Source organism: Nestor notabilis, unplaced genomic scaffold (assembly GCF_000696875.1).
Source record: "Nestor notabilis isolate BGI_N333 unplaced genomic scaffold, ASM69687v1 scaffold14171, whole genome shotgun sequence".
NCBI lineage: Eukaryota > Metazoa > Chordata > Aves > Psittaciformes > Psittacidae > Nestor > Nestor notabilis.
Genome location: NW_009915270.1, coordinates 5,671 through 20,622, shown reverse-complemented (window position 1 = coordinate 20,622; position 14,952 = coordinate 5,671). Strand labels below are relative to the sequence as shown.

General features: G+C 38.2%; 1 protein-coding gene across 1 annotated transcript in view; it reads right to left on the bottom strand.

Moving 5' to 3' along the window:
• Positions 1 to 12,459, bottom strand: part of LOC104413143 (DNA helicase INO80-like) — a gene marked incomplete at its 3' end in the record, with an annotated part of 45,087 nt that extends 32,628 nt beyond the window's left edge. The window contains 12 exon segments of the mRNA XM_010024064.1: positions 1,286 to 1,366; positions 1,602 to 1,811; positions 2,122 to 2,189; positions 2,386 to 2,581; positions 3,411 to 3,614; positions 5,158 to 5,211; positions 6,221 to 6,435; positions 7,716 to 7,836; positions 9,453 to 9,614; positions 11,068 to 11,135; positions 11,232 to 11,398; positions 12,272 to 12,459. Coding sequence (XP_010022366.1) covers positions 1,286 to 1,366; positions 1,602 to 1,811; positions 2,122 to 2,189; positions 2,386 to 2,581; positions 3,411 to 3,614; positions 5,158 to 5,211; positions 6,221 to 6,435; positions 7,716 to 7,836; positions 9,453 to 9,614; positions 11,068 to 11,135; positions 11,232 to 11,398; positions 12,272 to 12,414 — 1,689 coding nt within the window.
• Between the last annotated feature and the right edge of the window lie 2,493 nt (positions 12,460 to 14,952).

The window sequence follows — 14,952 nt, the reverse complement described above, 5'->3', positions numbered from 1 at the left end:
GATGCTGGGGAGGGACTACTCATCAGGGACTCTAGTGGTAGAACAAGGGGTAATGGCTTTAAACTTAAACAGGGGAAGTTTAGGTTAGATGTAAGGAAGAAGTTCTCCACAGTGAGGGTGGTGAGATACTGGAATGGTTGCCCAAGGAAGTTGTGAATGCTCAAGGCCAGGTTGGATGGAGTCTTGGGTGACTTGGTTTACTGCAAGGTGTCCCTGCCCATTGCAGGAGGGTTGGAACTAGATGATCTTAAGGTCCTTTCCAACCCAACCCATTCTATGATTCTATATTTCATAGCAGCAAAGTTGTTCCCACAACAATCTCCTTTGTGTCCCAGAGTTGCCACCTTCACATTACTAACAACCCCTGTCATTTCAGGGAGGAAAAGAACTTCAGGTGGCACTGGAAAGCTTTGCTCCATCACATCACATGAGAACGTCTTCTGGTGAGTAACAAAGTTGATCCATTTGCATATTGGTAGTTACAAGCTGCATTACATAAATGAGAGCCAGAAAAAGGAAAAGCCCTGTGTAGGCTTCCAAAAATCTCAGGTTGCTGTGCAACAGGGAGACGAGCCTGCCTGTTATCCCTTTCATACAGATGAGCTCCAGAGCCTTTGCCTGTGCACACCCTTCCAGTATGGTGGTTGATAGTACCAGTGAACTGGTATGAAAAGGAACATAAACAAATGCATGTAACTTGTTTGGTTGCTACTGCAGCTAAGTCTGCTCTCAGTATCACTTAGCTGACATCTCCTATTTAAGACAAGTGACTGGATGCCAATCCTTTTTTCTTTTAAATAAAGAATGTCTATTTCTGCATGAAGAATTAAGCTGCTGTTGCTTTTGCTGTTTTGTTTGTCTGCCCTGGAACAGAAGAATCACTATGTTTCCTAAAAAACCCCACTGAAATATGGAACCACACCGCCATGAAGGTCAGAATTTGGGCTTCATTTCTAGATGGCTCTCTGACTTGTAAAACTTGGTGAACCATGAAGTGTACAACCTGTTCCCTCATCAGGCTTTCACACTAAGTGTAAGTGAAAAGATACTACTCTGTGAATAAATGAAAATTCTATTTTAATTTATATTTTTAATGTATGTGGGTTTATATATCTATATATAAAATACACGCATATACACCCCCCAACCACCACCAATTTCAAAGGGTCCACTTTAAAACAAAGGGGTTTGCCCTTCTGAGACATTTAAGCTTTATAATCTAGAACTCACTGCCAACTGTTAAAAGTATGCATCTTGCATCAGGAATAAGCTACAATCCACTTACCTCAGCCAAATGTGCAAGGAGAGCAATACTTTGTACTGTTTTACCCAGACCCATCTCATCTGCCAGGATTCCATTGATGCCCTGCAAAAGAACCATAAATGAACACCTTCACCTTTCTAAACTTCTTTTTACTTATTTCCTAACTAATCAAGAACACTGATAATGTCGCTTACATTGTATTTTCCTTTCTTCTAAAGACATTACAGACTGAGTATACGGGGTCTACTTTTAAACCCAGTAAATCTTTTTAACCAAGTTTACTCTAATGACTAATAATCCTAAGAGTGTAAAACATGTGCAAGATGTACTAAGATACCTGCTCATACAGGTTGGCCAGCCAATTCATGCCTTTCAGTTGGTAACCTTTCAGTTTTCCATTGAAAATGGTAGGCTGTGGAATATCTTCTCCTGCTCGGATAGATGGGTTTGCTAAACTGTAGCTCTCTCCAAAGCCAGTACCGGATTTGTTAGCAGCCCGTAAAGCAGCTGCCCGACTCTCCTTTGCATCTTCATCAAATGATCTGGTCTAAATAGCAGGAGGAAAGCGTGCATAAGATGATTAACATATTATCTTGTCAAGAAACTGTGTAGTAAAAGGCTTTACGTTTCACATCAAGAATAGAATGTCTGCCAGAAACTAAGAGAAAATAAGCCTGTTCCTAAAGCCCAAATATTTGTATTCTGGGTTTCTGCCTATTTAGCACAGAAAATGGCAAAGGAATTAAATCTGGCACCCAGGATTCAACTTGACTTGGCTGCTATGAAAGATCCTGGTTCTGTGGCCACTACCAATTACTCTGCTTTCTCTTCTACTTCATGATCCAAGAAATACATACCCGGGCCTGATGAATCTGGTAAGCATCCTCAGCATTCTTCAGAGCTTGAGCCTTGTAATAGTTACTGTCTGAAAACAACATCTCCAAGTTAGAGCTCTGCAGCAACAGCCTCCCAAATTAACATAGAGATAAATTCCAGTAATTATAGTAGCGCTTTTTACCCAGAAGGATTTTGTGCTTGAAACTGTAAATTTGTACAATCATGTGGGGAGTACAACAAATTTCAAAAGAAAGCACAGGAAATACTGTAGATGAATCACTTACCATAATCTTCTTGGGTGATGTTGACCACTACTCCTCCACCAATATCAATCTGCCTTTGGGTAGAGCTGTCTTCCAGTTTGCGTAGGATTTCCTCCTGTATTCCATCATGTCCAATATCTCGTTTACGACTCATAAAGTGGGCATATAATTCAGTTTGTGTGATCAGGAAGTTAAGTTTTCGCTGCTGTCTCTTAGCCTAAGAGAAGAATCACAGAATCACAGGTTTGGGTTGGAAAGGACCTTAAGATCATCTAGTTCCAACCCCCTGCCATGGGCAGGGACACCTCACACTAGACCATGTCGCCCAAGGCTCTGTGCAGCCTGGCCTTGGACACTGCCAGGGATGAAGCATTTACCACTTCTCTGGGCATCCTGTTCCAGTGCCCCACCACCCTCACAGTAAAAATCTTCTCGTTGCACATAAGAACACTGACAACCACCATAAACATCTATATTAAAATATAAAATTGTTGTAAAGTAAAAGTTCTTCTGAATTCAGTAATCATGGCAAACACCACCATAATTTAATAAAGAAAGTTTAAAAGATGTGTTCACATTGAAAAATTAAAAGATTGACAAAAATACACAGGATTTTAGCAGTTCACAGTGAAAAAACTGAACAGTTAAAAAAATGCTGTCATGAGAACCTAACTCCAACACTCTGTTATTTACTAGTAAAGAGAATTCTGGTAGAATACATGAAATACATCACTAAGTAATACAGTTCAGATATTACCCTTGTTCTGCATTCAGCAAGACACAGGAACTGTTCATTCTTAGGTTCTGATTAAAAAACGCTACAGTTAGAAGTTGTCTATTAATGTAGGTCAGCTCCATCTCACTCACTTGTAAAGAATTTACACAGTTTGAAGGCTTTTTTTTACCATCCCTTGCTAACATTAGAAGAATTACAAGTTTTAAGACAGCAGGAGAAATATGTGGAATACCACTGAAACAGAACAAGTAACTGAAATTCACTGTCTCCTCAACAGATTAATTATCAGCAATCTGTGGGTTTGCTGTACCTCTCTCATCTCCTCATCCAGCTTGCGTTGCTCCAGAGCCTCTTTCTCAGCTCGTTTGCGATGTTCTTTTTCCACCTTTTCATACTTTTTCCAGTAGAGAAGCATCTCCTTGGTAAGACGACGTGCCCGTGGTAGAGTTTCCTTACAGTTTTTCTGGGCCTGGATAGCAGCTCGACGTACCTCCCTCATGCACTGATGGGCAAGCTAGAGAGAAATAACATTTTTTGAAACAGTGGTAAAATGGACAGCTTTTAAAGAAAGCCCCCAATAAACAACACCAAATTTAATTATAACCAAGTCTGGTCCTTCAGAAGAGAAAAACCTGTGATACTTTACTCAGCAGTAATGCTTCTGAAATGACATGAGAGAAAATGAACTTCCAAAAACCTCCCGAGATGGTGGAGAAGACAAGACCTGAAGACAGTCTCAGCATGGTGTGATACTTAAAAGGATTGATCTGGTGGGTAGGTCCTTGAAAGGGACCCAAGAGAGAGTTCAAGGCCTGCCTGCAACTCTGACTCAGCTATTCTAGACACTTCTGTGGTTCATTCCTCACTGTTCTAATAAGGCTGCTGCAGTCTTGGTAGAACACAATCCCAGTCATCTTAATACACTGAAAAATAGGGGAGTATCTTACATTTTTCCCACAATCTCATGAAGAAGCATAATACATTGTAATTTTTCGTCCTAGTATAAGTCAATCAATGTGTTGTCATAACGGTCAAAATTTTTTGGTTTGTGACAGGGTTTTTGTTTCCTCCACTAAAATTTGCACATCACCAATTCTAACACACAGGTTTCAAATAATCAAACAAAATGAAAACGAAGAAAAGTAGAATTTCAAAGCCTCTAAGTCTGCTGCATCACTCACTTGCTAAAATGCATTTGTGATACCTACAAATATAATAATCACAGGCTATTTGCCCAGACATCGCAAAGAGATCCAGGCTCTGCTAGCAAAGGAGGCCCACAGGAGAGAACCTACCCACAGCAAAGGTTCTTAAATATATACATGCAGGTCCTGTTTTCTGCATCCCTTACACAGAAAATGCTCCCTTTTTCCATTTTGTATATACATTATCAAAATTTCCTACATCTCTGATGACTCTCAGTCACATATTTGATTACCTTTTCATTAGCCATATAAATGAATCAGACACTTGAGCATAACACTTGAAAAATGCTCTGAAAGCCATTACCTAAAGGAAAGTCTTCTAGGTAGAAACAATGACACTTTGCAGAGAAGACTGACGAGGAATTAGATGAATTCCTTCTGCGATCACTTAAGCACAAAATTGTTCTATTTTTAATCTCAGCTCCTATGTATCTTTATGTAAATTAACACATTTAATATTCCAAGAACCCCTTTGATTTAACCAAGAATGCTTAAACCAGCAAATTCTAGCTAGGGGATAGATGGGCAGTTCAAAAGCCAACAGAGTGTACCAAAAATCATTAATTTATTGTATCAAAGATCAGCAAATTAAAATAGTACAAACCAAATCTTACGAAAGCAAAATGAAAATCTCATGAAAGAAATTCCTGTTGCTTGTTTCATCTGTTGCTTATGAAACGTGCCAACACATCTAAAAAATGAAAAGCCTTACACTAAATGACATACAGTGCTTTCTCCTATGCTGCCCTGCTAGTATACTCAGTATTGGAAGAAACAAAAGAAACACAAAGAGGTTACAGTTTGCTTACTACATCCAGTACAAGTAACAGTATAAAGCTAAACAACACTTACCTTTTTGCTGTTGGTTAGGAAAAGGTTGCGGGCTGAGGCTTTTTGTTTGTATGCCTGTAGAAAAATACCATCTTAAAATCAGTTAAAGGGCAATGGCTTCACAGTGTTTTAAAAGATCACTAGGCAGACCTCAGCAGATACATGTGCCAACTTCAGCCATGCACACTACTATAACTGGGTACAGGTATTGTAAGTATTTTTTATTTGATTGAGACAGCTTTTCATCCTTCTGTATTCTAACTCCTGAAGGAAGCATGTAAAACATCTCCTTTTTCAGGATTGCTCCTTTAATTACTAGTATTGCAAAGTAGGGTTCTCCTTTTCCACAGTTATCACTGAAGTGAACAACAAAAATTTCCACTGTTTCCCAAATATGTTTAGAATTAATGCAGATCTTATGTTCCTTACATGATCAAAATCAGTGTTTTGAAAAAATAAGGTCTATCATGCTGCACATATCCTTTGCCTGGCTTCATAAAGGATGATACAGCCATCACTCATATTCAACTTCCTCAAAGTCTGTCAATGTGAACTCCAAAAAGCAGGTTCTAAGGTCCACTCTGATCACATCTCAGAAAACCAGTGACAGTGAACCCAGCTTTCTACTTCAAATGTGCCTAAGCCTCCTTCTGTAAATGATACAAATGCTTTTCCATGGACTGTTTCTGAAGTAAGTTTCAAAAAACACACGTGCTACTATGATTGAAACACTCCTTTCCTGAACTTCATGTAAAACCTAGATACTGGTTTGCTCTGCACTGCTATCCTGTAGACCAGTAGGAGTACCTGCTTGAGTTTACTGTGCTTTTCATAGAAAAGGGTTGAACAGCCAAATGACAGCTGCAGCAAAGCACTGTGTGATCCACTTAAATACCACTGGAGCTAAGAAATTTGAACTACACTTTGCTTACAGATTACAGAGTATCAGATTGGTCATTAAAGACCACCAGAAAAATCAGGTCTTATTTCACCCTGTTTTTCCAAGTGTCAAATCCCCACTAAGCTAATTTTCTTTTCACTGTCTTGCTGTCATCACTGATCTAGTGCCATCAGCTACGCTCACCTTTGGCAACTCCTTTTTAACGATGCTAAGCCACACTTTCCGCCGACGTGCGTTAAGTTGCTCAATACTCAAATGCTTTTTCTTGGACCCAGGTGGTGGTGTATCTTGAGAAAACTTGGCAAAAACTTTGGTCTGGTGATGGTGGCATCGTGGTGACTCCTCTGAAGAGAGTTCTTCATCCCGTCTCCTCTTTTTCTTTACTTTTTTCAACTTGCCTGCATGGCAACAACGGACATAAAATTAGATTTCTTTTTCTGTTTTGGGATACACTTAGTAAAGTATCCTTCCTGAATAAACTATTTTAGCCAATTTATGCAAGGAACGGACAAAAGAGGCAAACTGTGTCTGCTAACACTGGTTGCATCAATTTATCATATTAGACATTTTCTCATTACTTTATAATGGAATTATCTTCCTGTTTAATAAATAAAGTGGTGAAATGCAATTTTTCCACCCAGGAAAATACGCTTTAGGAGTTAAAACGTCTGGGGCCTGATGCAGTGTTCTTGCTTTGAGGTTAAATTGTACTTAAAGACATGTAGAGGTCAGCCATTTAAAGGTGGCATTAGCATTTGGTAGGATAAGTCTCAAACTGAACTTCTCAGCAGGTGAAAGAGATTGGGATGTTGTCGTGTATTACAGATACCAGCTTTCAGAGGAAACTGATACTGGTATCAGATACTAAAAATATCCTTTGTGAGTATGCAAAGTCATTGATGCTGCAAGATTAGTTCAGGAAAAAAATCCCCACAAAGTTAAAGGAACTTGAAGAAAGATAGGAAGGAAGGAAGCCTAAAATAGTCCCATAAAAACACAGCTCAAACTGAAGTACTTGCACTAGAGAGAATTCACCTTATGCTGACAGTTCATAGCCTTCTCTTCCTGCTTCCTTACAGATTTACAGCTGCTGCCAGCTCAATCAAGAAAGGAAACTGTACTTCTCGGCAAACATGCAACTGAGAAGCTCCAGCTGAGAAGTTACAGAAGTAATTCTATTGTAACTCACACTGGTCACCAATTCCAAGTTCCCTCTAATTTCCAGAAAACACTCTCACTCCCTATTGTTTCTTGCTCACTAGAATTACATATTCAGGAATAACTGCAGCAGGTACTTGTTAAGTTCTTACATTTTCAAGGAATTATCATGTTTTCAAACAACTCTGAGTAAATGGACAATGCTACACAATGGTCCTTAGGGATTCCTAAGCCGTGAGTAAAGCAATAAGGTACTTAATGCATATCTCCTTCATTCTAGATTCAGAGGTCCACAAAAGAAATCTAAAGCTGTGAACTCTCAATTCACACTCCTTTTTCTCTCCCTAGCTTTCTAGAAGCCAGAAGAAAAAGCACAGTATTTTCTATTTTCTTTGATAAAACTGGATGTTTCCATGCAAAACCCAAAAGTTTTGAACGTTTATGTTTATTCAAAGGAAATAATGTAGTAAAGAAGTTTGATCACAGCAGTCATTTAAAAACACAAGGTAAGTGACTTCACCTTTTAATTTTTTCTCTTCTTTAAACTTCTTTTTCTTGGGCCCTAGCAGGTGGCGCTGCTGCTCATAGTAAGGATCGTGTGTAGACAGCAGTCCTGCACTGTAGTACTGGTATTGCTGCAACTGAAGTGGATGTAAATGAGCACAGTAATGGAAAACAGACACAGCAGATAACAAAGCAGGTAAACAAGTTCAGATCTTGATAGTATATAAGAGATCAGAAAACATGCACCTCTCCATATTCAGCATCGTTATCAAGGATCATACGGTGTCCTAGGTGAAACTACTTCCAGAGGTGGCCTCCAAGTTCTACACAGGGAGCCAAGCCCACCCAGTTAAGTAAAATGAGAAGAGCAGGCAGTGAATCTTACGCTTTCCAAACATACTGCTCTTCCTCTTCCATAGCGGTGCTGCCCAGCAAGACAGCACATTACATGAAGTGGTCCAATTATGGACCTCCTATTTGTTCTGCCTGCATTCCCAAATTACATATGCATTCTGCTTTACCATTCCAAAGAACAGGTTTAGATAAAAAATCTTTTATTTAAAAGATTTCCACAATGACAAACAACTTCAATGTTCAGGTTGTCAAGTAAAAATATAGTTGCCCCAGCACTTTTTCCCCAAATTATTAGAAAAGTCAGGATATCACAAGCATTATTCAACTAAAATATTAAAGCCAAAAAAAAAAAGCCAAATTTATCGAACTTATCAAAGCCAAACTATACACAGGTTACATACAAACAGGCAAACTAAAGAGAGTACAGGTTAGAAAGTGACCTTTTAAAACCTAAGCATGCCATTAAGTTAATAAAAGAAGCTAACACAATCTGGGTTTAGAACTTAGCAAGCAAGCAAAGGAAAGAAGTGCACAGAAACAAAGACCTGGATGGGAAAATATTTCTTTACTCTTCTGGAGGAATTTCAAAAGAATATGAAACAAGATGACAATCTTTTATTTCAGACACATCCTCTTAGGAGGACTTCCTCCATCTGAGACTACTTTCTGATGCAATTCAAAACAGCAATGAAAATGATTTCTGCAGAAGTCCTTACAATTTGAAGAAATATACTACTAGAATCAAAAGTGTCATAGAATTTGGCCTAATATTAAGAAAAAGACAGAAATGTGGCAGATTATTTTCTTACAAGAAGGAAAAAAAAAAGAATATAAGAAGGAAATCCAAAAAAAAAAAGGTAAGAAAGAAAAAAAGTCAAGTAAAATCCCAAAGAATGATAGAAAACAAGAAGAAAGATAGTCCCTAGGTTTCTTCCAAGAGTGTAAACATCACCTTACTACTCATCACCTCAACAATGATCCAAGTATGTTGCTTTAGGTTTAAATATACAATTTTAGTCTTAAACAGCAGCTACTACCTGTATTAGAACCCATAGCACTTCACTTTTCATATATGTTATCCAGATCTTGCATTCTAGCACCCTGTATTTGATCTACTGTCTGGAACACAGCACTATGGAAGCTACATATAATACATGTGCCAGTGCCAGCTACGTAAATTGACAGATTCTCAGCATAAGGCATCAACAGCCTTTCAGTCTATGTAATTAAGTAACACTTGTCTGAAACTGATGGTAGATTGTTCTAGTCTACTAAACAACAGGATGTTTTCCAATCCACAAAATACTATGGGTTTTGATAAAAAGGTAAGAGCAGTTAAAATAATGCAGTTAAAGGAGAGAATAAAAATCAAGGAAGTTAAAAAATTCTGGATTTTTACCTCTTTGTCTTTGCTGTATTTACTTTGATGCAGTTTCTTATATTTGTGTAATCTCAGCATATCATGAAGTTCCTCCCTTGAAAGGGAAAATTCTTCATCCTCCTCACCATCCTCATCACTCAGTGAATCTGTGTCACTGGAGTCATCACTCAGAAGGATACTCTAACAAGAATAAATGGAAACTAATTTAATAATTTCAAGTCCCTATAGTGAATTGTTTGTTAAGCAAAACACTCTTGAGCCTTTACCTAATAAAAGGCTGCAGGTCTGGCCCAACAACAATACTTAGCATTTACAAAGTGTCTTCCATCTGAAACGCCTCAAACGGAAACCAGTTTTCTGAGGTACAGCCCTGCGTAGCTATGAATCTAACATAGATTGTCTGACTTGTGGGGAGTTTTCTGTTAGTTTGGTGACAGTTATGTGATTTTAGAATCTACTCTGTGGTCTCAGAAAAGCAGCAGTGAGAAAAGCCATGATACCAGTAGGGGCATTTGGTGATGCATGGTTGCAGGTGCTTTCCTACCCCATTTGTAGCTTGTCCTGCTATCCTACCACTTCCCACCTGCATCAGTTGCAACAGATTTGGCTCTTGTCTGACCTCTTGGCAACCTGCTTTTGCTAAATAAAGAAGGCTACAGTACAGTGAAAAAGCAAAGATAGCATAAAGCCATCATTCCACACTCTCCTTCCATCCTCATTAGGACCTTGTATTGAGTTAATCTTAGACCCAAATTTTCAGCCAAGTCCCAAAGTCCATTTAATATATTTCATAATAGATCATTTTAATTTGGAGAGTGTACTAATATTACTTCAAGTTCCTGAATGTATACTCATTGTGAAACTTAACTACAATGCTGCTGCTCACCCAAATTGAAATGCCTACTCTCCATTTCACTACATGATGGAAATGAAAGCTTCAAATCTACAGAGACTGTATTTCTACTTTGCTCTATCCAAAATCTAATGATATTTATTATCAACTGTCACATACTCTTCTTCCTTTCCATTTCCAAGATAAGAAGCCTCTACAGAAGTTTTTTTTTGCTTTGGTGTTTTTTTCTTAATGTAAAAAAACCAAAGCCCAAACCCCTCCCCCCCCCAAATCCACATGTCTTTCTTCTTAGCAAGGGACACTGGCTCTAGTTACCTCCAAAAAAAACTAAGAGCACCAAACAAGCAGCTGATACAGAACAAGAATAGAGAACTCATTTGGAGCCCTGTTTTCAGCAACACAAAGTAATACCACATCTTTTTATCACCTTATGACTCTTTCACTGTGAGATTTTGCATCAATTAACTTGCATCACAGGGATTAGGGCAGCTCTTAAAGCACATTAGTCTAGCTTTCTGATGTCTCGGTAGGACATGTAAAATAAAATTAAATGGACTACTGAGATAAGAACAAACTTACTGTATTTGAAAAATTAATCTGTGATAATGTACTGACTAGTGCTCCACTTATATTCTTGTTGCTGTTTGCTTGCTTACATGTTTCTACACCATGACCTACATTAGATGACAAAATGGAATTACTTATCACTGTCTGCAGGGTGTTGACTGGAACTCTACTCACAGATTTCGTAACAGCGGCATTTCTCTCCAGTATTCTTACCTTCAGCCACTTTCTGCTTTTCTTCAGTTTGGAAAAGTTATACAAGCTTCCTTTTTCAGACTTTGGTTCTGTTTAGAGAAAAAATGAAATGAAAGTTCTTAAGAAATAATGCCTTTCCCAGGTTACCCCAAGGAAAACAGAGATTCAACCTAGTGCGTGCATACCTGGCTGCAGCACTCCATTCAGGGAATGTGTGTTCAGCAGCCCAGAATTCCCTGCTCCAGAAGACTCCCCAAGCAACGAGTTTGAAGGCTCTTCCTTAATTTGCATCATTGGATCCCCAGACTGAGGCAGCAAAGGATTGTCATCCAATCCATCTTCACTTTCATCGCTGCAAGAAGATAGGTAGTATGGTGACAAAGAAAGGAAAATACACAAGAGACACCCATGCAACTTTCTTACATGTGGCCATTTTTCTAAAGATTTGAGAATTGAGGCAGCTTCAGATCTGATTTTACACATTAGAAATATTGCTAGTAATAATTTTCTGTTAACCCTTCAGCAGTAATCATCAGACCAGCCTGTCTATGCTACTAACCTGCACCTTCAGTCTTTAACTAGGTATCTACATTGAGAAGCATGAACTAAGTGAGAAACGAATGTCAAGTCAAACCAAAGCAAAAAATTGTCATACTCAACACCACTGTACATGTGAGGAATATAAAGCTAGACTTTTCTATTCCTATTCTATTCCTATTCTATTACATGCTTGTAAATACATCTTTTATGTATTACCCATACAGTTACCAGTTCTAAACTCTATAGTTCCAAAACACTGATGAAATTAAGTGTAAATTGTTCTGGGACAAGAAACACACCTGGATGACTCACTTCGCATTGCTATAACTTGCTTACATATTAATTCTACACCTGACAACAATCTCTGCATTTCACTTATGGCTACAGGCCATGTCTTTCAAAAATCAACCTCGTACTTCTCCATCCTACTTTTTGCAGACAAAAAAAGTTTTGGCCACTCAGCTATAAAAGAGAGCTTTAAAACATCATGCTGATTTGTACGCAAGCTGGCAATACACTGAATTATCAATGCAAGCTAAGAGAAGCACAGTCCAAAATCATTACAGAAGAGTGTGTAAAGAACAAATCAGTACTAAATCCTTGATATGATGTTGTATGGAAACAATACCATAAAAATATTTCTTTTCATGGTATTCCGAAGGGAAAATGGAAAAGATCTTGGTACCTGGATATACTTCTGTTAAAGATGGCAGATGTCTGTCGTAAAAACTGATCCAGTTGCAGAGCTTTCTCCAGATACTGCAGATAAAGAGGTTTTGCCAGCTCTGAGCAGCTGCCATCCTCCCTGGCACCCAGCTCCGAGGCCATAGAACAAACTTCTCCTCATGCACAAGTACCTCTGAACACACAGCTGTTAAGAAGAAACAAGGATCATCACCACCACCTCCTGCTCCAAAAGGCACAAATTTGGTGAGCACGCAAATCTACTGCACACTACACCAAATGCTAGTAACTTCACAGAACACGTAACTGAGGTGATTCTGGGCAAAAAGTGTAGGTTGCTGTTAATAAGTATATTAAACAGAAATTCACACTAAACTTTCCACCACAGTGTTACCACAGCCAAAACCTAGATTATTAGTTTTCTGGTTTATGTCTTCATGGATGCTGTCTGACAGGAATGAGCACTGCACTGACCTAGCATGAGCAATCCAAGTGACATGGCAATGCAATGGACAAGGAAGCCAGCCCTTGAACATCCAAAGTAAACTTTTATCACTACTAAAGATAACACGTTTCACTCTGAACAGAGGGCAGCAGCATAACATGGAAGTAGAATGAAAGCAAATCAATTATTATTCTTAAGTTGAATCATATATATAACCTTACTCCAAAAAGGAAGAACTACTGAAAATAATGTTCTTCCACTGTTTTTACCATTCAGTTCATAGCTGTAGTCTACAAAACACCAGTAGGACTTTTCCTTTATTTTAAAGCAATGGTACTCTCGGAGCACTCAAAACTGTTACCTGCTGACAAACAAGCTACAAATGCTTGACCAAAACTCCCTTAATTCTAAAATTCAACTGTTATCTTTATTACAGAAAAAGTAACATATAATTAGCAATTTATTACACACTTTTTACGTTTACAAATTTAGAATATATTCTGGCTTTATGTTTCTTTCAACTAGCAAAAATAACCTGCCTGATTTTTATTTTTCCTTTGTTTTCAGGATTTTATATCCTTAAAAAAAAAAGAGACACATCCCCTCTGCAATATTTGCATAATACATACTTTAAGAACAAGGCTATCAAAACATTTTATTGCTCTGTGAACTGCAGTTTTATTTTCTTTCAACTACAAAAAATGTCGTAACAACTGTTACAGTAATAGCACTGTCAATGGGAATTTTATTATCTTCAATCACAAAAGATGCTGTAATTGTCATAATAGTGAGAAAGATCATTTTAAATTCTTTCCAAAGTCACAGTTGTTACCATATAAATGAAACTGCTGTCAATACCCTAAATATTATAATATTTACTAATAAATAAATGCCTTAAGCTTTTTCTTCTGGTGGAGGACAAGAACAAAAGCAGCCAGCTTTTTAAAGGTTTGGATTAATTGTTCTTCTGAAGGATTCTTCTGGTTTCTAATGACTCTGAAGCAAATATCATGTTAATTTACTGTGAAACATTCCATATTTCAACAATTATTAAGTTGTTAATGTCTAAATTGTTTTAACTCATGTAAGTGGAAACACAGGTTGCGTATCCGGCCTTCAAACTGTTCGCTCTTCACGTGTACAGTCCGAAAACCAGCATCTGATTTTTCCCAAGTCTTTTATCCTCCAAGATTACAGAACAGATTAAGAATTTACACAGTTACAAAACCTGTGGTAAGTGATACCAGCTCGAGACTTTTGGCTGTGGCTGAACAAGAGCAAATCTTAGTATTTAATAAACACCCAGCCTTAACATCTTCACCCATACAGAATAAACCAACGTGCCAGAAACTGTTAAAGGGACAACAGCACTCATTGAAATATTGTTTTTAAACTGAAGCTGTGTATGCTCAGCTTTCTAAATGTTAGATAGATCTTTGTACACCTGACAGTAATGGCACGGTTGACCTCTGTTAGCAAATACCCACTTCCAGCAGAAGGTAAGAGAGAACAAAGCACCTGAAAGCTTTCCCTATGATATCAAGACTAATGTTTTCCAGAAACTTTCATCTACCTACAGCATATTTCTTAACAGCCATGTGGAAAAAAAACAAACAACCCCAAACCCACCCTAAACTGTCCTCCAAGAGACAGGGCCACGAAGAAAGTAAAGAGGTTAGAAAACATGAAACTTGTGTCTCTGATGGAAATCATTCAAGAGGAGATAGAAAAGGACACCCAGAAGGTGAAAGTGACTTTCCTTCAGAATGTCAACGAAAATGATACATATTATAAGCACAGGAATCAATCCCTGGTATCACATCAGTTCAGTGACCTCTTTTACCACTCCATTTCAAAGCGTATCTGTCAACAAGAGCACGTGTTATGTTAACATGGTGTTATTTTACTTTCCCAGCCAAAATGTCACGTGCAACCATTGTTTAATGGTTTTACTCAGAAACACAAGGCACCTTTCACCTGTCTGCTCTTTGCAGAAAATCTCCTTCCCAAAACTCAACATTTAGTGGCACTGTCTGTCCTCAGGGCACTGCAGGAAAGAAACATGCCCCAAGGGGCACCGCTTCAAGCACACAGGACCTTATTTGGATTCAACAGACCAGATGTACTCTTTTGCCCCCCCCCCCCCCCCCCAGTGATCCTTGCCTTTACAAAACTATGTAAGCTTAACAGCAAAATAAAGGGAAAGAATTACAATAGATTTGAGGTCAAGTTTTTAA